This window comes from Macrobrachium nipponense, chromosome 47 (assembly GCF_015104395.2).
Source record: "Macrobrachium nipponense isolate FS-2020 chromosome 47, ASM1510439v2, whole genome shotgun sequence".
In the NCBI taxonomy this organism is placed as follows: Eukaryota; Metazoa; Arthropoda; class Malacostraca; order Decapoda; family Palaemonidae; genus Macrobrachium; species Macrobrachium nipponense.
Genome location: NC_087222.1, coordinates 36,373,283 through 36,395,874, shown reverse-complemented (window position 1 = coordinate 36,395,874; position 22,592 = coordinate 36,373,283). Strand labels below are relative to the sequence as shown.

Here is a 22,592-nt window from a genome sequence, read left to right as displayed (position 1 = left end):
CAAAGAGCTCTCTAGTTACCGTGGATTGTGAAAAATTTCGTTGATTACGAGTATAATGACCAAAATAAGTATAAGTAAGTTCATTCTAATCTAGAATGATTACAATGACGTAATATAAAACAGCTCCATTATAATGGATAATTATGGCAATGATTCATTATGCAATGCGATAGGGGTATAGTGATCTTAAAACCGGTTTATTCATTGTACATAATACCCGCATTACGGTCGATTCAGATTTCTATTGACACACTTGAGAGAGAGAGAGAGAGAGAGAGAGAGAGAGAGAGAGAGAGAGGAAGTCGAGGAGTCAACAAAATCACTTGAGTCTGTCACGACCAATTTGCGCGAGCTCTCTCTCTCTCTCTCTCTCTCTCTCTCAGTGCATAGCACCTCGTCAAGGATTCATTTGCAATGTGCAAAGATCAACATCATATCTATGTCAAGATGTTCAAAATAGGGGGCGACCCATCCACCCTAAATTTCCCGATTGGCCCACCCTTGAAGCAAAAGGTGCATTAAAACCCTGCCCCCCTCCCCCCCCTTCCCTGCATCCCCTTTCTAAGATACAAATGCATAAAGCGGAAGTTAGATGGACACTTGTCATATATAACTACTATGGTTTGACCAAACTGTCTGGTTTTAGTGGCTAACTATAAATAGGTATCAAAACATCCCATCAAATCTCCAATATCTAATCCTACGGGAGACAATGAGGCCTGCAATATGACCTAAACTTATACTACCTGACACGCACATGCTCACACACCCTCAACGGGAAAGATGCGCCAAGTAGAACCAATATACACACACACTTACTTCTCGTACTACCTAAAGCCTTCCAAGAACTCCTTATTAGCAACGGAGGAACGAGTCTAGAATACGTCGGGTATTTCGGGGCACTTGCTGCGTGGACCCATTCGATGATGCCCTTTTCGGGAACTCTGTTCGGGCATGTCCGAGTCCGTCTAGCCCGCTCGTGTACGAGTCTGATGGGGACTCTCTAGAACACACTAAAAGTCTATAAATAGACCTGGACACTCGATTAGCCTCATTAAACTTTCGAGAAAGAGGCGTCCCTCCTGTGAGAGCTTCAAAGAAAAAAAAAATTGTTTTCGCCACTCAGGGAAAAACACAGACACCTGTTGTATTTGGCAAGGTCTTGCAAGTTGGGGAAGGCCAGAGGTTGTCCAACATCAACATGACAATTTTCCCATACAAGTTCGATGGCAGCGTCTAAACTTATATTGTAGATATAGTAGATTCACATCAACCGTGCATTTGATGTCTAGGCCATCAGTGCCTTATGACGCTCCTGATTGGCTGTTGATAAGCCAATCACGGGACTGGAAACTCTTCTCAAGTCTCTCTCTCGAATGGTCACTTAGGAAGGATGTATGTTCCACCTCTCCTGAGGGATACTTTTGAAAGATGTATCCCTCAGGGGAGGCGGAACATACTACATCCTGCCTATGTGAACTCTCTCTTGAGAGAGAGTTTCCAGACCTGTGATTGGCTCATCGACAGCCAATCAGGTGCGTCGTAAGGGACTGGCTTAGACATCATATGCACGGTTGATGTGAATCTACTATAGTGCAGTACACTGTTCTTGGTGGATGTAACTAATCAAGACTATACACTCAAACATTTCACCCTGCAGAGTGATAATACTTAACCCTTTCACGTCATGGCTGCCTGCCAAGTCCATCCACCACGTGTACTTCGCATTTACTTAGCTTTCTCTGTAAGAGGAAATGTATTTCCATATGACAGGATATCCCCAGCAACACAACACACGCAGGACGGTAAACAGAAGTCTTTTACGCCAACAGAGTCCGCAAGGGTTAACGTTTCAACGCCATACTTGCTACGGATCAATTTCGTGGGAGAGGGGGATTGCTGAGCCAACTCTCCTTTACGGAAGTGAAGTTGGATGCTGGGTATGAATTAACAACGGAATATTATTATTATTATTATTATTATTATTATTATTATTATTATTATTACTATTATTGCCGCTTAAAAGCCACAGTAGTGTTAAATATATATGTATATATTTTATTTGTACAAGGTTAAAAGTCCTTGTCATTTTTAACCTTGTGCAATATATATATATATATATATATATGTATATATTGTACAAGGTAAAAATGACAATTTTTGGATTTTAACCCTGTACAATTAAAAATATATACATATTTTTTAAACACACCTGGGCTTTTGGCTTTTAATTATCAATAATAATAATAATAATAATAATAATAATAATAATAATAATAATATCCAGAAATACGCCTTGGCGCTGACTACATAAGAAAGATGGCGTCTCTACTAAAATAGGCCCACCTGTGGTTTTACACAAAACTGGATGCAGAAAAAAAAACAAGAAAAAAAGGAGACGCTATTTATACGTTACGCAACGCAGGGAGACGAAGAGAGCCTGACACATACACATACACACACACACACTTACACCGACATACACACGTACACACACACACACAGTCTGTTCGGAGGGTTGAACAGCTGACCAGCTGGGGAAACAGCGTCCAGTGTGAATAGGTTTTAATTTAGGAATAATAACCTAATAAGAGATAATAGAACCTCCACTTCCATTTAAATCTTAATTAGAATGTAGTAATCAACTACAGAGAGAGAGAGAGAGAGAGAGAGAGAGAGAGAGAGAGAGACTATTAACTGTTGGTTTATGAATTCATCATACAAACGAGAGAGAGAGAGAGAGAGAAGTTAAACGAGTCGAACTCGATCATCACAATAGGTTTTTGTTGTATCACATTCGGCGCCAACGGGAAATGATGGGAATTGCTTTTTTTAGTCACGTGTAATAACACAGGTGTTACGTAATACACACACGCACACACCCCTCCTCTCTCTCTCTCTCTCTCTAAACTCTTCCCCATCATGGTAATACTAATTCAAAGGCTTTATAGGCCTAGGGAACTAATATACCGTCCCCGACACCGTTAGACCGAGAGCGCTTCTCTGTAACTCAGAGAGAGAGAGAGAGAGAGAGAGAGAGAGAGAGTCTGTGGGGCCGAAGTTTTCTCAGGTGCAAACATCCTACAACATCCTCTCTATACACAACATCGGCTACAACAACACGTCGAGGCGAAACATCACCGCAACAACCAATCCCGTGCTGACATCTGGTGGTTCTCAAGCAACCCTATCTGCCCGGCCAAGGTTACGGACGACGAGGAGGGAAGAAGGAAAGGGCATAATATAGTAGCTGCAGAGAGAGAGAGAGAGAGAGAGAGAGAGAGAGAGAGAGAGGAGAGAGAATATATATCCCACGATTGGTTTTTAAAGCTCTAAGACAAGTTACCTCTCTCCGAGTCCTTTTGGTGTTTCAATTACGGACATTTCACTAGACTTATTTTGGATCCCTCTCTCTCTCTCTCTCACATCCAATGTGAAAATAAAGCGAGAGAGAGAGAGATCAGAGCCCTTCTGGTGTTTCAATTATGGTCACTTCACTAGAATTATTTTGGATCTCTCTCTCTCTCTCTCTCTCATCCAATGTGAAAATAAAGCGAGAGAGAAAGAGAGATGCAGTCACCCACACGGGGACAAAACCCAAGGAAGCCATTTGTCATTACGACCGGCATTTTTTTTCCCCCTGGCCTCTCGCGAGGAGACTCGAGGTCAAAGGGCGTGACAGATCCTTCAGGAGAGAGAGAGAGAGAGAGAGAGAGAGAGAGAGAGAGAGAGAGAATGTCCTGGGATTCAGGAATAAGAATGATCGAAACACTAGTTCCTACGAGCTCCCGCGAAAGACTGGGAATACGTCATAGGCCTAATTCCTCTTGGTGAAGTCACTATATGACTCTAGACCTATAGTTACGAATCACGCGCCATTTAGATATTTGCAGCTAAAAAAAAAGGGGGAGCGGCGTAGGGATCGCAACCTCATCCCAATTGCTGAGATCATGAGGCGATAACATCAGAGATTAAAATGGACTCCAAAAGGCTGGGAGAAGAAAGAGAATGTTGATAATAATTACTCTAATAGACACGGACCGAAACAATTAGGATAAATTGGGATAAGACGCGGTTACCATTTACCAAGTTAAGGAGAGAGAGAGAGAGAGAGAGAGAGGAGAGAGAGAGAGAGAGAGCGCCAAACGAAGCCTTGGGTGGGCAGAGGGTGGCAGGAGATGGAGGTATGGGTTGGCGGTCGGTCTTACTGAGAGAGAGAGAGAGAGAGAGAGAGAGAGAGAGAGAGAGAGAGAGAGAGATTCCTTGGGAGCGAAAAAGTCTAGTAGTAAGGAACGCACAAGTAGCAGCAGTTAAGTAGCAGGAGCAGGAACATCTGTAAGAGTCGAAGGAACAGAAAAGGGAGAGAGAAAAAAAAAGTAGAGAGAGAGAAAAAAAAGTAGTGTTGGTGATAGTGTTGGCGAGACGCGTGCGTCCCTATGGCGGATTTTTGGTGGTGATGGTGAGGGAGGAGGCACTATGTGATGGTATGTTGGTGTTGGAGGAGTGTTGGCGCTGGGGTATTGGTCTTGGCGGCTGTAATGTTGGAGAAACTCTATATATAGGTCTAGTAAGCATATGGCTTACTATGGACGTCTAAAGTTGTGAGGACAAAACCCACGCAATTGTTGGCGTTCCCAACGTGAGTGTAGCGTTGGAGATGCTGTTGGAGATTCCCTAATGGTGGTGATGGCACTGCTTGAGAGCCGTTTTTGGCTCTGGGGTTGATGTAGCGCGGTGCCAGAACCTCACGGACGGCTTCCACCTCAAAAGACGAGGGTTAGAGCGAAGGTCTCAGTGACTATGCCATTTTCGTCCGATCTGGACGGGTTATCATAGTTTTATCGTGGGCGCGTGAGTGTGTGGGCGTGTGAGGGGTTGTGTGGGTGAGGGGTTGAATTATAAACCCACACCGTTAAAAAAAAAAAAAAAAAAAAAACTCCCCATTCCAATATCTTTCAAATTGTGGTGGTGTTCTCGAAGTGTCAGAATACGAGATGCAATCTTCTATCAATATTTACGATACGTCTCGTTGTAATCAGACTTACTTACATGCTCTACTTAGATACTTAATTATCCCACTTACTTATTTCTATTACGTTACTCTACTAAAATAGCGAAATGATTGAAGTGATTATAAAGTGGTAACAGCAAAGTGAGTGTGATAAGATACGTATCTATGCAGTATTGTGACGATACCTACGGTTATTCGCGTATCGTCGACGATAAGTGACTATTTCATAACTCTATTTTAACCTTGAATTAAAAACGAACTCAAGAATTCCACTAAAACACAAATCTCCGACAAGGCTCGAGTGATACACCCATCGGAGAATGGTTTATCTTTAGGCCTAAAGGAACAATACGCATAACACTTTTTTTCAGTTAATAAGTAAACTTAAAAACACTAACCTATTTAAAAACAGCTAAAGTACGTAGTTTAAACATAAGTAAATATAAGTATAAGGTTAAGTGTCGTGTTAAGTATTAAATCAGCATTATTTTAGTAATAATAAAATAATAAGTATGACAATCTAACGAAATGCGTAAGGCGGCTATTTATAGCGGGCAGTTGCCACCTAGTCAATTCTGTTGTGTTTTTTTCCCTTTATTTGCAGGGTGACCTAGAAAATTCTCTCTCTCTCTCTCTCTCTCTCTCTCAATTATTAATAATATTGGGCTTGCCTCTATTATCCTAGGAGGTGGTGACATTAGCTACCATCAGCTACCAAGAATTAAAATGAAATAAATAGTTCTTGTGGTCTATGTTCTGCTTGTGTCTGTGCGTGTATGAGAGAGAGAGAGAGAGAGAGAGAGAGAGAGAGAGAGAGAGAGAGAGAGAGAGAGAGAGAGAGAGGTACGATGACAAAGAAACGCAAATTCCCATAAAAGGAAAGATTCTACTAGATCCTTGTAGAAGCCAGCATTCCCCAGACAAAGATGGCTGCGGCCTTTAATTTGCATAAGGAGATCGTGAATCTAATCTGCTTTGTGTCTAAGGACATTTTTGACTTAGGACATCGCATGCTATGACGGGTGACTGAATGGCTCCTGCGAGAGTCTATGCTCGTGGTGTGCGCGAGAATGCGAGATCCAATGACTGTCGTCGTCTGTCTCCTAGGACAAGGATAAAGAGAGATCTTCAGCAGGGAATAATGCATCATACAGAATTTAGGCCAATGGCCAAGCTCTGGGACCTATGAGGTCATGGAGCACTGAGAGAGAATATTGCATTATGGATGTTTGAATGGTGTAACAGGAGGAGAACCTTCCAACAGTTGTACTGTGAAACGAGTGTTAGAGAGGGTGAGAAGTCCCTCAGCGAACAGTATTTAAAAAATGGCCGAATAATTAACCCCTATTAACGCAAAGGCTGCTTCAATGGGGAAAAGTGATTCAATTTTAGTTTCCAAATCAAATACTGTAGATGAATTCACTTAAATCACGTTGTGACCTTATTAAGTGTCAAGTACTTTCCACACTTCTACACTTCTAAACAGCTCCTTTGGTCCGCATAGTTATTTACAGACCAGCGGTGAGAGACACCAATTCTGAGTGTGGAGTTCATCACTCGTAAACAATAAATGCCACACAAAGAATAATATATAACGCAATGAGTATCCATATATTTTCATATTTTGCTGTGTGTAAGATTCACAAGAAATGAAACAGACTTTTAATTGTGCCTTCGTCCAGCACGGGCTGACCTATCTCACCACACCCCCATAAATAAGTATACAAAGATTACAGATACCTCGGTCTTGGCTTTTGGTAATGACGCGCTAGTCTGACCCTCTCTTATATTACCAATTTTTTTATTGTACGAGTACACTGACGATAATAATAATTATATTAACTAAAAAAGATTATTTAAATTGAATCAACGTAATTTACCTTAAATAGGAAAATGATGTTACATTTATATCTGAGCTGTTGATTATTATTATTATTATTAATAATTACTATTAACATTGTTTTTACCCAACTGTTGCATTTTGGAGGGAAAAAATTGAACATTAAGGTTTAACAGAGAGAGAGAGAGAGAGAGAGAGAGAGAGAGAGAGAGAGAGAGAGAGAGGTTACAAAAATAAACGTCCAAGGTTCTGCCCTGCCAAAATAGACCAACTCGATGTCAGGGTTACATAACGCCTGAAAACGGTAACAGGACAACACTAGAGAAAAAGATCTTCAGTCTCTCTCTCTCTCTCTCTCTCTCTCAAGATTCACAGACTTCTAACAAGCAAACTAAAATAACGAGTAACTGGAAAGAAAAATGTGTCACCCAGTCACAGGGTTTTACAGCCCAGAGAGGGCCAACTTTTTTTTAGTTACTAGGGCACTCCCGTCAAGGTGTTTATAACTTGGCACTGACGAGCTTAAGAGCTTTGGCTGGGTGTTGGCAACAATAGCGGGCCAGTTTAGTACACCAATGCCGCACCTTTTGCCTTTGTTTCCTCTACATAATAATGCTGACAGAGACACGTGCCTACTATCCACAAAATAAAACTAAATGGGAGGGGATATCACATAAAGCACATAAAAGTATCATCTCTATTTTCTCATGTGATAAAATCTTTGATTCACCAAATCCTGTAATTATTAGTATACTGTACAAAACAAAAAATTGTCTCCAAATGAAAATGTCCTTATTTCTGGTTATGTTTACATATCTTTATCTGTAAATTTTATATTATCAGCACACAAATACATACAAACACCATCCTACTTACAAATGCGTTACGTACAAGACAGCCGTTTGTATGCTGCATTGTTTGTTCAGTTACTGTAATAATGTAAGTTTATTTTCATCCTAAAACACAATAGGCAGTCCCTGGGTTACGACGGGTTTGGCTCACGACGTTCCGAGGTTAAGGAGCTTCTCAATTATATTCATCAGACATTATTTCCAGGGTTACGACGCCTACAATGCTCATCTGGCAGAAGAAATATGACACCAAAAATGCAAAATAATCAATATTTGAAGATTTTTAAAATGAAAAATGCAATAAGAATGCAGTTTACATAGTTTTCAATGCATCCAAAGCATTAAAAGTAAGGTTTTCTTAGGATTTTTTATGTTCCGGCTTACGACGATTTTCGGGTTACAATGCGTCTCAAGAACGGAACCCCCGTCGTAACCCGGGGACTGCCTGTAGGGTAGTGTCTATATGCATATTCCTTCTCTATCTTGGCACTGCAACTGCCCAAAATATCTCTGTTTTCAATGACTCCTAATGTCATATGGTTTTCTGTTTCCGCAGGACTATAAACCAGAACCGAAACACAACCAAATAAACGATGGGAAGCGTGGGCCAACAACAGCCAAAGACGGCTGTCCCAGGACCCCTGGACGAAGTCACGGCCTACGTGAAGGCTGGAGTGGATGGGGAACGCATGGGAGCATGCCCCTTCTGCCAGAGGGTCTTCATGGTCCTCCTTATCAAGTCACAACTGAAGCTGTTGAAGTTTAAGGTGAGTGGGAATCGTGAGCCCCAGTCTCTGTAGAGCCCATATCTTGAGCCCTGCTGTTCCCTACAATTACCAAAAAATTCCCTCTCCAACACTGGACTTTCTATCCAAGGTTTTTGTCCTTTCCTATTACTGTATTATTATCATTACGTATTATCATTATTCAAAAGATGAACCCTATTCATATGGAAAGAGCCTACACAGGCCACTGACTTGAAATTCAAGCTTCCAAAGAACTTCCAAAGAATATGGTGTTCATTCGAGAGATGTAATAGAAGGTATATCGATAAATAAATGAATAAATAAATAAAAATGTATTATAAGCAAAATATTAAAGTACTAGCATCTAATTACACAACTTAGTGATTACTTAATCCCTTGTATCCCTAATCTGCATTGTTTTTGGCCACTTGTTCTTTTTCCAAATCAAAGGAACAAAAATTCAAAATTCACTTTAGAGGCAAGACAGGTCTTCCTGGAAAATGGGACACCACAACTCAAAGAGATGGGGATTCCAACAAAAATCTGACTGAAAAAATAAATGATCTTCTGTGATAATACCTCACGTTACAGTTTGCTGTCAATAATTATTGTAAAGGAAACTGTTAATCGTATAGTAAACGAGCAGTTTGTCTTGTTCTGGGATTCTACAAAATTCACAGGGCTTCAATTCAGCCCAGTTACAGTTCAAAGATTACACTGCTAATCAACAGCGATGTATTTCTCATGTGGGAGGTACTAGTGACATAATAACTTCTTCTATTTCTTTGTAAATCAACCTCTACAGCATTAGTTCATTCATACATCTAGACAAGAGGCACACTAGGAGCATGGTCAAACACACCGGAAATTGCACCACTCAATCTATCTTGCACCCTAAGAAGTTCTATAACTTCCTGTAAAAAGACAGTATGCCCATGCACTGTACATATCATCTCAGTCCCCAATAATGTCGTTCTCCTTTCAGGTAATCACCACTAATCCAGCAAAACCCCCGCCAGAATTCAAAGCGCTGGGTCTGAAACACGTGCCGGCCCTGATTCACGGGGACGACGGGTTCGACGCCCTGGACGACATCATCCAGTACCTAGACACAAAGTAAGTCTCCTCCATAGACGTCTTTCATCTTGTGTCACCTAAAGGAAGTATGGCATTGGCTCTCCCTAACCTTTACTACAACAAAGAGGGTATATATAGTTTAATCTTAGGACAGGCTGACAAGGTCCCTTGAAAACACATCTAATTCATATTCTCCCATAGGGGGGCAGTGTTGTCAAAGAACCTCAAAGCACACCGTTTAAGGGTCTTCACAACATCTCTTCTGCCTCTAGCTGCAACCCTTCCATTCCTTTTATTATTGCATACTCTGTTCATATTCTCTTTCTTCCATCTTGCTTTCCACCCTCTCCTGACAATTGTTTCTTAGTGCAACTGTGAGGTTTTCCTCCAGTTATACCTTTAAAACCTCCTGTAATAACAACTTCCCTTTCAGCACTAAATAATCTCTTAGGTCCTAGCACTTGACTTTTGGCCTAAATTCTATATTCCATTCCTAATCCATATTCTATCTGGATTTTCCAAGATTCTGGATTTTCCAAGATTCTGGATAGTCCAAGATTCTGGAGAGTTGGCATTCAGATTAGTGAGTCCCCAATGTAATCTTAAAATTCACTCAAGAATATGTAGAAATAAAGTATACGTATACTGTGCATCAATCAAGTTTTCCAAGAACAATGGGGTAAATTCCCACTCAGCCAATGGTAACAGAGTTCATGCATAAAAAATATATATAAAAAAGGTTTTCTAAACTGTTTCCTGTTTTGCAGCTACCCAGGTGGAGGTCTGGAGTACAACAACCCTGATGCTGACTTGGCTACCAAAGATTTCTTCTCCAAGTTCTGCTTCTACATCAAGGCCGTCAACGAAGACCCGTCAAAACTGGATCAGGCCCTGAAGAAGCTAAACATATTCTTGGAAAAGAGTCTGAACATAACAAACGGCATCACAAACGGCGACTCGCATCAGGTATGTGGAGATTGAAGGCTGTACTTAATTCAAAAGCATAGCAACTGCAGTAGCAGACTAGATTTATTCTTAGGTAAACCGATCAAAGTCACAAACCTAACCTTCTCAACTTTTTGGTGCAAAATGCCATGACCTTATTGCAAGATATACTTCCACAATGTCAATCTATATACATCCATGTAAAACAATAAACCATTTCTAAGCAAAATTACAAGGACCAAGCTTCTTGCATTGAAGTACCAAGCAGTTGACATAGGAGGTACAGTGATACGTATGTGTATCAACCAAAATTGCCCCATTAAAAACCAGCTAAAATAAGCAATAATAATACAACGGTCCCCCCCGTATTCGCGGGGGATGCATACCAAACCTCCCCGCGAATAGGTAGAACCCGTGATTAGTTGAAACCCCTACAAAAATGTTTAACACTGCCTATTTTGTTGGGTAAAACTCAAGAAAAACCCACTAATAAATGTTTACATTTGGTTTATTTAATAGTTTTATTACAAAATGTGTATTTTATGATGAAATTTATTAAAAAAAACAAGAATTTGTGGATATTTCTAATAGAAAAATACTGCAAATAGGCAAATTTTCTGCGAATAATGGGGGTATACTCGTATGTTCCAGAGAGAAATCCGGGAATACGGGGGATTCACTGTAATAATAATAATAATAATAATAACTAAAGTACAGTAACATTACTTGCAAAATTATATCCCTTCCTCTATACCTGTACATCATTCCTCAAGACAACTCATACATTTTACTACGTGGAACATATTCTGCAACATTTTAAATGACTCGGTTGAATCATTCTCTCCTTCAACAGGATGAGGGGGAGGAGGAGAACGCCAACCAAGCACACATCCAGTATCTGTGCGGCAATAACTTAACACATCTCGACTGTGAGGTACTTCCCAAGCTGCAGCACCTCCGCGTTGCGGCAAAGGCTCTCAAAAACTATGACATACCCACGGATCTGAGGGGATTCTGGAGGTGAGTGAATTGCTTATCGAGAGGTTCCTGATAATGTTTCTCCTGCCCAGTATAGGCATGTTTATTGTAGCTTTTTACACCAGCAGTGTAGTAAGAGATAATCCTGTACGTACATCACAGGCTGTTTCTACTGGACTCTGAATACAGGTACTCCTCCTTCATGCTCTAGAAGTGCTTCCACATGATGTACTTTTAATGTCTTAGTTTACCCCCAAATTCTCTTTTTATAGAAATTTATCCGTCCCACTTTCTTATAATATGATTATTCACTAGTGAGTGTCTACAGCCATAACCATTGCTGCTTTAATTTTTTTTTTTTTTAAGAAAATTGTGGGTTTAAAAATGATAATAGGGATATTCCATGGTCCAATATTGTCTCAGTACTGAAATCCTCTCTGCTTCAACCTGAAGTAAAGAATGTATTTTCTAACTTCTTTCCCCCTTCTACTTCCAGATACCTTCACGCAGCATACACCCACCCAGTTTTCGTCAGAACATGCCCGTGCGACCAGGAAATCATCCTCCACTGGCACGACAGACCAGAAACGCCAAAGCTGTCGCACAAAAAGCACTCCGTCATCGCCAAAGAAAAACCAAAGTTCTCCTTTGACGTACCTGTCCACGCCTCCGTGGTGACAATCATTGACGAGAGCTAATTGCACCGTCTCAAGAGTCGTCGATATCAAACTTGAGATCACGTTCTAATTCTCTGTACTGTAATAAAGTTGATCTGCTTAATCATAAGTCACTCTCTCAGTCATGAATATTTATCTATAGATAAGGTATTGTGATTTTTTTTTAATAAAATATCTGAAAAATCTTTGAAAGTTTTTATCAGTTTACATAAAACACGAGTCTGCGCATAGTTAAGCTTTGTCCAAAATTTAATAACCTTAATTGAATTTTTTTTTAAAGGGAGGGAGGGGGGATTTGCGTTTCAGTTTGCAGGTTATAGGAAAAGGTGAGAGATAAATAAATCTGAGGGAAAATAAAATAAAACCGATACACCTGAATTCAGGAAACATCAGCAGACAGCAGGAATGAATCTGGTCTTTGCTTGAACATTTGCAACTGACTTTCTGATCGTAGTGAAAAAAATATACCCAAACATCTCCCATGGATTTTACATAAGCACCTTGTCAGTACTATGGAGAAATTGATCATGTATACTGCATTTATATTCAAGAGTTCACTTGCTTGCATATGATGAAACCTCTAAATAAAATAAGATAAACATTTCACACTGTGTTGGGACTAATCTCCTCTCATTTAATTTTGTCCCACTTTACAATACATGGCAAATCACTACAATAAATCCACAGTGACTGATCAAAAACCAAACATACATATGACACTCTAATATAAATAGACTACTAAAATGCTAAATGTTAACAATGAAATACGTAAACTCTGCCACAAACAAGACTACGCATGATAAATAATTTACAATCCAATTTAAATACCTTATGAGGGGCAATCAATCTAATCTAAAACCAAACAAACCGACAAAATATCTTGGAATAACCTACCAAGAGATTAAGGATATATCTTAGCTCCCGATCAACATTAACTAAAAATAAAACTTAGATACAGACCAAACCATCAAGTGAGAGAGCTTTACTGTCATTTCCATTTCTCCTTCAAACACTCGACAACAGCTATCACCTTCATTACCACTGTAAGTCCTGATTTACCTTACAGGAACTGATGAGGATTGAGTTGATGAGGAATGAGTTCACTTCTATTTGTGCATGACCAACAATGTAGTTCAGTAAATGTTAAAATGGCAGAGAAATTCCGGAAAACTATTGTCAAAGTTTTTATAATGACATAGGTACATCAAGTGTTGTAAATGTCATCTACAGTAATATAATGTAGTTGCCACGAATCACTGGCACCGCCCTGTACAGACAAAGGAAACTGAGAAGTGAAGAATAAACTGGGAAAAAGAGACAAACAACAATGAAAATAAAAAACCATAAAAAATATAAAAAACAAAATACAAATCACACATCGAATATGAAGTGAGACTTACTACTTCAACAAGACAACATTTGCCCAAAGTTTCAAGCTCTGAAATTTAAACGATTCACCACAAAATTAGGAAAACCATTCCACAATTTGGTGACAATTGGGATATGAAACTTCTTGAAATCTACGTATCATTGAACCTCACATTATAAAAGGCAAAATTCTGTTAAATGTCCTGACCATAGATGACAATATATTTTACCAAAAAATTGTCCTGGGATGAGATAATAATTTGACTAAGCTACCCTCCTTGACAAGTATGGGACTTGAAGTATAAAACAAGCCAATGATTTTCTGATAAATGCATCTGAGTTCCGTGATTCTGATACCAAAAAGCATGCTGTATGTACTTGGTATGCATACGTATCAGAAACAAAAAATTATTAAGAAGTATGTTTTCCTTGTAGCACTGAATGTGATACTCATGAAATTGAGATATATTTACATTCGAAACACATCCTTGGTATCTGAGCAAATTAATATTTCCTTCTTCCTCTCTCTCTCTCTCTCTCTCTCTCTCTCTCTCTCTCTCTCTCTCTCTCTCCTCTCTCTCTCTCTCTCTCTCTCTTGCCATTCGGTATGGATGGATGGATGTATGATATTTAGGGCTAAAGCCCAGGCACTGGGGCCAACAAGGCCATTCAGCGCCGTAATGAAGGTTAAATAAGTTGATTTATGGTAAATGAATTAATGAATTAGTGAAAGAAATGATTCATAAAATAAGATGTGACTAATAAATAAAATAAAATATGAAGTTTAATGAATAGCGTAATATAATATAAAAAATCTTGTAAAAATTTAAAAATCTGTATGATATATAAATAATTACTAAATGTTATTAAAAGAATTTATACACTTTAAAAAGGAGATGAGATCAGAATATCTGCTTCATCTCCCAAGATGTTTGAGAGGGATTTACCCTGGAAATAATATCTTTCCTTTGGTTAAAATATCTGGGGCAAACCATCAGAATGTGCTCCACGGTTAGGATCTCATCGCAGTAAGCACACACTGGTGGGCTGCTTCCTTCTAAAATAAACTGATGGGTTAAATAAGTGTGCCCAATCCTTAACCCTCGTTAAAATAACCTCTGCTCGTCTGTCAAGCTGGAATGACGAAGGCCACGGCAGTATATTTTCCTAATATTTCTATACTTATTATTATTGGCAAGAAGAGGAGAAGCCATCTTTCTTGCCATTTACTTAATACATAAGACCTAATAGGACCTTTTAGGTCTGTATGAGGCACTTTCCTGTAGGTTGTTTTTGGTCGGCAAAGCGCTAGCTGCTTTTGCTTCCCTGTCTGCCGTCTCGTTTCTGTGAATCCCCACATGAGAAGGGACCCAAGAGAAAGAGACTGACTTTCGCAGACAATATATATGAAAAAGCGACTCCTGAAGTTTTTGGATTAAAGGATGAAAGCTATTAAATCTCTTGATAGCTTCTAAAGTGCTTTTAGAATCCGAGTAGTATATGACAAAATTAGTGTCACTACTTTGAAGAACTAAATCTAGGGCAGAGATCACAGCTGTTAATTCGGCTGTAAATACGGATGCAAAGTCAGGTAATTTAGCTGTATATGCTGTATCACCAAGGATAACAGCACACCCAACACCACTATCTGATTTTGATCCATCTGTATAAATCTTCACATAATTGGCATGGGTAACGTCGAGATCTAAGAATTTTCCCCTAACCTCTTCTTCAGTACAATCCTTCTTCTTATATGGTTTCTTGCATACTAATGCTTCAGGAATAAGCATGGAGGATTTACAGGATGTTTTACCTCAGGACTTTCTGGGATTGAGATGGTTATCCCTAACATCCTCGTTCAGTCTAATTTGGAATGGTTTAGAAGCTCTTGTACCAGAGAAATTCAGCGAGTCTGTTTCCTTAAGTACTTGAAAAGAGGGATTTTTGGGAGCACTTTTCATCCTAGCCACGTATGCGCAACCCTAGCTCTTGCCTTCTTAGATCAAGGGGCAAAGATGATCTGTGTCGACATATATGCTTTCAACAGGAGAAGTTCTAAAAGCCCCTGAGCATATTCTCAACCCCATGTTCTGTACAACATCCAATTCCTTTAGCTTGGTTTTACAATCTGAAGAATAGATCTGACAGCCATAGTCTAGCTTGGAGCGACACAGTGAGTCATATAGCCTCAAAAGGGATTTTTTATCAGCCCCCCAACTAAAACCAGAAACAACCTTTAAAATATTCAAAGATTTTTTCACATTAATCTTTAGGGCATTTATGTGGCTGGTCCATGTTAATGTGTTGTCAATAATCATCCCCAGAAATTTTACTTCACTTTCTTAGGGAATGATAGATCCTTTTAAACTAAGTGTGGGAACTTCTTCCGCACGCCGGCATCTGGTAAATCTTATTGCCACTGTTTTGGAAGAGGAGAATTTAAACCCATCTCATCAGCCCACTTAGTAATTGCGTTAATAGACCTTTGCATATGTTTACATACTGACAATGAATCATATCCTGTGCAGTATATTGCAAGGGGTCATCAACAAAAAGTGAGCATTTAACAGGAGGCAAGATTTTTTCAACCACACTATTTATAGCCACTGAAAAGAGTGTTACACTTAAAACGCTTCCTTGGGGAACTCCTTCTCCTGCACAAAAAGGTTGAGTAAAAGAGTTTCCCACTTTTACCTTAAAAAATCTGTCCGTTAAAAGGAATATATAAATCTGATCATTCTTCCACATATGCCCATCTTGTGCAATTGTTTCATAATGCCAATTCTCCAGGCAGTGTCATACGCTTTTTCGAGGTCAAAAAATACTCCGATGGTCTGACATTGTTTGGCGAATCCTTGCTGGATTTGGTTGGTCAGCCTCAGCAACGGATCAAGGGTGGAGTGGTTCTTCCTGAAACCAAATTGAAATGATGATATTAATCCTTTAGTTTCTAAGTGCCAAACTAGTCTAGTAGTATTTATCATTTTCTCCATCAGCTTACACACACAGCTGGTTAGAGCTATTGGTCTATAGCTGGTGACTAGAGAAGCATCTTTATTAGGCTTTTTAATTGGAACAACTATGGATATTTTCCAGTCGTTGGGTAAAATTCCAGTTTCCCATATTTTGTTTATAATCTTCAGTAAATTATTTTTTGCATCGTCTGGGAGGTGTTTAAGCATTTCATATATGATTGTTTCCTCACCGTAATTCTCTCAAGGAAAACCTGTAGTTGTATGGTTCAGATTTTCCTGAATCGAATTCCAGAATCATTTCAGAATTCCTCATTTCTTGAAATTCTCAAGTTGAATAATTCTTGGCGCTGGAAACTTCAGAAAAGTGTTTTCCTAGCTCATTGGCAACTTCGGTGGGCTCTGTGATCAGAGTGTCATTTATTTTTAATGAGGGTAATGGTGACGCAACAAAATTTCCTACTCAGTTTTCCTTATTTTACGCCACACCACTTTCAGTGGAGTCTTTGAGTTTTATTTCCATTAATATAGTAAAGCCAACTTTCTCTTTTGGCTCTCTTATAAAAGCGGCGTTGCTTAGCTAAAGCACGTTTGTAGATTAATTTAGACTGAGGAGAGCCACTAGTTTTGCAACGTCTGTAGCACTTCCTAGTAACTTTCCTCAGAATACCACAAGTCTTATTCCACCAGGGAACTGCAGGTCTACGAGGTTTGCCTTTTGTTTTGGGAATAGAGCCTTCAGCACTCTTCAGAGTAGATTCAATAAAGTAATCATAAGCATCTAGATGAGAATGAAATGACTCAAACTCCCTATCTAGTGTGACTCCCTTACTGAATTTATCCCAATCTGCCTCCTCTACCTTCCACTTTGGTAAAACTTCAGATAGACAGCATACTTCAAATGGATCGGGTAATGATCACTCCCATTTAAATTTTCGTTAACAGACCAACTAAAATCAAGGTGGATACTTCCTGAAAAGATAATTAGGTCCAGTGCAGAGAAATGATATCAAATGAATATTGTGGAAAGTCATTGACCCATTATTATATAGGATAACATCATTCCTATCAATAACATCTTCAATTAATTTCCCTTTACTGTCTAGATACCAACTTCCCTGTTATCTTCTTTTCCAAGATGACTGAAATAGAAACAGCCTGTAGAGTTGTATTTAATTGTATTATGGAGTGCTGCAGAGCTTTATTAACAATAATTGCAGCACCTCCATGGGCCCGACCACCCCTTGGGAGAGAGGAGTTAAATATTGAATAATTTAGTCCAGGATTATAAGGAGAGTTGCCTAACATTGTCTCCTGCAGGCATATAATCCCTGGACTGAATTCATGAATTAAGACTTTAAGGTCTTCTGCACGGGCTCTGAGACCTTTACAGTTCCACTGAAGGATATCAAACATGAATGTTACGGTGGTAAAAAGTGCTACTTCCCACTCCTTAGAGGGGAAGTACTGTTCCTAGTGTGGAGAGGAAAGTTCTCCTTTATAAGTGACTGTTTCTTTAATCCCTTTTCATTTGAATTGGAATTTATAGTTTTTGGCTGATCATATTTTTGGTATTGATTCTGATCAGAATTTCTACTGTGATTCTGCGAGTCACAAGGTTCATTTGTCTTAGGCCGGCAAGACTGATCAGAACTCATATGTTTTGGCTGGAAACTGCTTTGGAACCACCTTCTAGGTGGAGAGATCTCTTCCAAAACACTGAACCCATTTGAGGTTTTTATTTTTGTTTTAAAGCCGTCATTATTTGGGGATGTATTCCTTGTGCGCTTCTTGGTGGTTGTAATTATAGTTTTGTTTTCATTTTTGTTTGTGGCTGTGACAATTGATGGCTCTGAAGTAGTTCTCATCTAATTAAGGGGCTTGGTCCCTTGGTTTTATTCTTGTTGAAGTGTTTTGAACAGCTTCCGAATTATTGATTGATTTTGGCTCCCTTTTTTTTGGGAGGAGAGGCTGAACTATCATATTAGTCGCCTTTGTATTGACTTTGGTAGGGCGAGTTTTCTGTACTTCTTGAAAGTACAACTTTGGTGTTGGAGTTCAAGGCACTAGCAGATGAAAATTTCTTGACAGAATGGGATTTTCATAATTTACAGTCCGTGGAGTAGCAGGTATATGATGCCTATTTATCAGATGCAGTTATTTGTTGTCTTACATTGCTGAAATTTTTCATAAGTTTTATTACCGAAGCATAGGTAGAGTTGGCACTTTTGTTTGCCCCCATTACCACACGCTTTGCTTCGCTAATGCTGACATGTTCATTGTCAGCCACTGCCAATACGTCTTCTTCAAATCTGTATCTGAGGCAAGTCCTAGAATTTTGGAGAGTGATCACCCTTACACTGAAAACAGTATTGGGTTGCTACACACTCGTCAAAATTATCATGCTCCTCAGAGCACACAGAACATCTTTTGTTGTTTTCACAAGAGTTTTGAATGTGGCCATATTCAAAACATTTGCGACACTGTTTCGGATTTCTTCTGTATCTTTTAACCTGCATCCTCTCATGGCCAACAATGATAGTATCATGTAAGTAACTGGAGGAGAAGGTTAAAAGGATGGCTGCATCCCCTCCTAGCTTTTTTTACGTGAGATACACAAGGAGGATATCGATTGAGAATCTCCTCCTCTTCAAAAACATGCAGGTCTTTTGGAGTACTACTACCCCTTTTCAGTGTGTTAAAGAATTCTCTGCGCTCGCAATACATTTGCGATATTTTCCACTTGTTTCAGGAGGTTTAAAATTAGATAGCAAATTTTGCTTGGGTTTCATTACCAGCTTTTATTAGCAAGTTCTTTCCATAACGCTTCAAGTTTCCAATGGGAATGGAACCTACCTTGCTCTCGATACATTCAGCAGCCTTTATAAAATTTTTTCCTACCTCCTTGTAGCTAGCAACATGCCATATAGGGGTAGGAAGCACTCTGGTACATGGGGCTGGTCCATGTTCTTCATTCTTAGGGATAAAATCAAATGGCTCATCATTTAAATTTTTCACTGAAAACACTTTCGTGCTAAGAACCGAATCATTAAGAATGTGGCCATGGAGTCTTTGTTGTGCCTCATTAGCTTCCAAAGGTGAGGAAAATTTAACAAAAGCAGAAAATGACTGCTTGTCTTTTTCCAGAACTAATTTAATTCTTTCCACTTTACCAAATTGTTTCATTACACTGTACAAACATTCATAATCTAATGACAAGTTTATATTAGTGCAATGAAGGACTCTACTATAAGGATCAAATCCACCAGATTTACCCTGGTGTCTCAGTTTTTTATTCTGTCCGATAGCCGAGCTCATATCCATCTTCATGCCAGAAGTCCGTTGCCAGTGCCAGTAAGTCGTCGGATCCAGGGGAGGGGAGAAAGAACTAGTAACCAAATCCATAGAATTATGCCGGTTCACATTCAGAAGTCCAAAAAGTGCGCACCCAAAATCTAAGAGCCCCGCTGAGACCCCAACAGCACATCAGAAAGGGAAATCAAGGCAGCCTCTAATGCCCAAACTCCCCACCCCAACAAACCGCACAAGCCCACAAAGCGATCCCAAGATACTAAGCACGCACACACCAGACCACCTCACACAAACCGGCTCACCTACACACCCAAAACTGCTTGGTTTTATCAAGAAAGTATCGTGGATCAGTCAGGTATTCACATTCTCCACCAATGGCACAAGTGAGAGTTGATTCCCAATGGTCCACCCCATACCCTACCCTTACGGGATAGCACCAATACGCTTGCAGTGGCCCACGGTATAAGCCTATCTGCCTGCTGAGAGTTCTGCCCCCACTAATGGGGACCGACTCCCCACTCCAAACGTATTGGTGGGCTTCCGGACAAAAGCCAGGAGTCCCATCCCAAACACCAGCCCCCCCTGGATTCCGATGGGCTGATGTTTGGAGATGGTTCCGCCCTCAAGGTAGCAATGGAGGGTCCCATCACTACCTCTTGGGTCCAAACCATATCAGTAGCGACTCAACCACCACAAACTCCCACAATTAGCTTCGAATGCAACAAACCCCTTCCAAAACACGATCCCTTCTCAGACTCACCTAAGCAGTAAAATTTAACAAAAAGTGGAAAAATTCCACATAAATTAATACCAAATGATAATAAAAAATATTACATGAAGGAGAAGGATGTAGTAAGAATGAAAAAATTGCAGAAAGAAGGAAAAGTTCTGACTAATTTAGTTAGATCAGAAGCTGGGCCCCAAGGACCACTGAAAAAGCAACCCCACCAGGCATCAGAGCCCAGCTGCTGGTCCCTAAGCCCCTACCCACGTCAAGGGGTCAGCATCTATGGGGGCCTATTCGGTATGTGTTCACCCTCCAAACTGGGTATAACACTTACACAAACGTAAAAGGTGTGAAATTAGGCTATGTATTGGAAGTATATATACATAGATATTAAAGCAATTTTATCATTATTGCATTACTATGACAACTAGAATTCATAGAAACAGTTTATAATAATGCATCGGCGTATGAGTGAAGCTCCACTAATGTGGCAACGATGATTTTGCCATTCTTAGCATGCAAACATTAAAGGTTACATTTATTTCTGGCAAACAATTATTAAAGAAAATCAAAATGCTAATATAGACTTAAATCAATGAAAAGTGCTAGCAAAAAAAAAAAAAAAAACAATCGACTTATCCGTAGTCTGTTCCTCTATGGTTTTCGGCAGCCAGATGTACGACAAGGTTAGAAACATTGGATTGTATCTACTTCAGAAATATCTGTAATTTTTCGGGGTAATTTGGTTGCAAAAAAGGGATAATATACATGAATTATATTAACATTTTTAAATAACAAAGTAAAGTAGAACTAAATAACGAGTAAAGTAAACAATTTAGAGAATAAAACTTTGCTGTGTCGTCGTCTGCTGTTCGTAACTGTGTTTGTGGCGCGAGCGCTTAGGAACCAGGAACAGCAACTTGTTTAAAGTGCAATGTGGAGTAAACTGAGACCAAAATGTGTATAATAACAATCAAATAAGCACTGTGGAGTTTCAGTTGTGATGGCAGTAAGGATAAAAACCACCGATTACAAGGTAAGAATGAATTCAGTTCAAACCATGACCCTGGGAATAAAAAGTTTCATACTTTCACTAATATAGACAACAAAATGTTGTTTTATTGTGCTGATTACAACTGCAATCTTGAGTAAGATCAATAAACGTTACATATATACGCTAACATTGTTCAAATGAGTGCTGGGAAGGCTGGGAAAGAAGGTGGATAGTCCATGAACAGACCCTTCCATCCACACGGTAGCCGCCATATTGGATTTCAAAACTGCCTTGAAAACATATTTTACGAAGAGCGTCACATGCTTATTTTAGTTTGTATGGGGCTTTCATATAGGGTAAAAAACCATAGGGTCCAGAGTGGACCATGTTCGATCAGCTTGGACAATGCCAAAAAAAGTACATTATAACGCGTCCTGACATCGGAGATGGGCATCAGTCGCGACTTCTTGTTGGTGAGAAACGGAGCTAAAGACCTCTACTCTCCTTTCGAAGTAAGTATTTTCTCCAAAGTTAGAAATTAAGGCCAAATTTTAAGATTAAACAGATGGGTACTGAAAACGGTCTCAAACGTAGTGCAAATCTCACCAAAAACGCGTTCAACATTTTTACTTACAACTCGAGGTATTTAGAAGATTGACGCCGTCTCGATGTTTGTGGAGTCGCTTGTGTCAATAAACTAACCATTTCCTGTGATAAATCCGCACACCACTTGTACCCACAGACGCTGGGGCACTTTTATCACAACAATCTGAAAACTTTTCCTCACCGAGTAAACAACTGTTTTGTAGAAGACGACGACGAAGAGTGCACTTCGATAATTTTTAAAATAAATAGTAAAACATCAATATTTTACATATTTATGATGATTAATTTGAAAATATTCGTTATTGAAAAAGTAACTCGATTCTGACTCAAATTTAAGTAATTATTTTTTGGAATTAGGACGTTCTTTTAAGTCCTGTATTATGACGTCACGACATCTTGACTTTCGTACCTATTGTAAATAATTGCTTTACTCAACTTTCTTGCAGAACAGTTTACCAGTTATTCATGCAGATTATCAGCTTTTCATG

At 39.4% G+C, this 22,592-nt stretch overlaps 2 protein-coding genes across 8 annotated transcripts in view; one reads left to right on the top strand and one right to left on the bottom strand.

The window, feature by feature from the left end:
* LOC135204907 (chloride intracellular channel exl-1-like) overlaps positions 1–12,310 on the top strand; it is a 15,825-nt gene extending 3,515 nt beyond the window's left edge. The window contains exons 1-6 of one of the 6 annotated variants that reach the window (XM_064235163.1): positions 4,361–4,484; positions 8,259–8,469; positions 9,434–9,564; positions 10,293–10,491; positions 11,324–11,490; positions 11,945–12,310. In XM_064235163.1, the coding sequence (XP_064091233.1) occupies positions 8,296–8,469; positions 9,434–9,564; positions 10,293–10,491; positions 11,324–11,490; positions 11,945–12,146 (873 nt within the window). In that variant the 5' untranslated portion in view covers positions 4,361–4,484; positions 8,259–8,295 and the 3' untranslated portion in view covers positions 12,147–12,310. Of the gene's footprint in view, positions 1–4,360; positions 4,485–4,638; positions 4,884–8,258; positions 8,470–9,433; positions 9,565–10,292; positions 10,492–11,323; positions 11,491–11,944 lie in introns of those variants that run through there. The other 5 variants (XM_064235160.1, XM_064235161.1, XM_064235158.1 and 2 more) reach the window with 5 other exon arrangements.
* Positions 1–22,592, bottom strand: part of LOC135204909 (transcription initiation factor TFIID subunit 10-like) — an 85,161-nt gene that overhangs the window by 30,597 nt on the left and 31,972 nt on the right. The gene's annotated exons all lie outside the window — the stretch shown is intronic.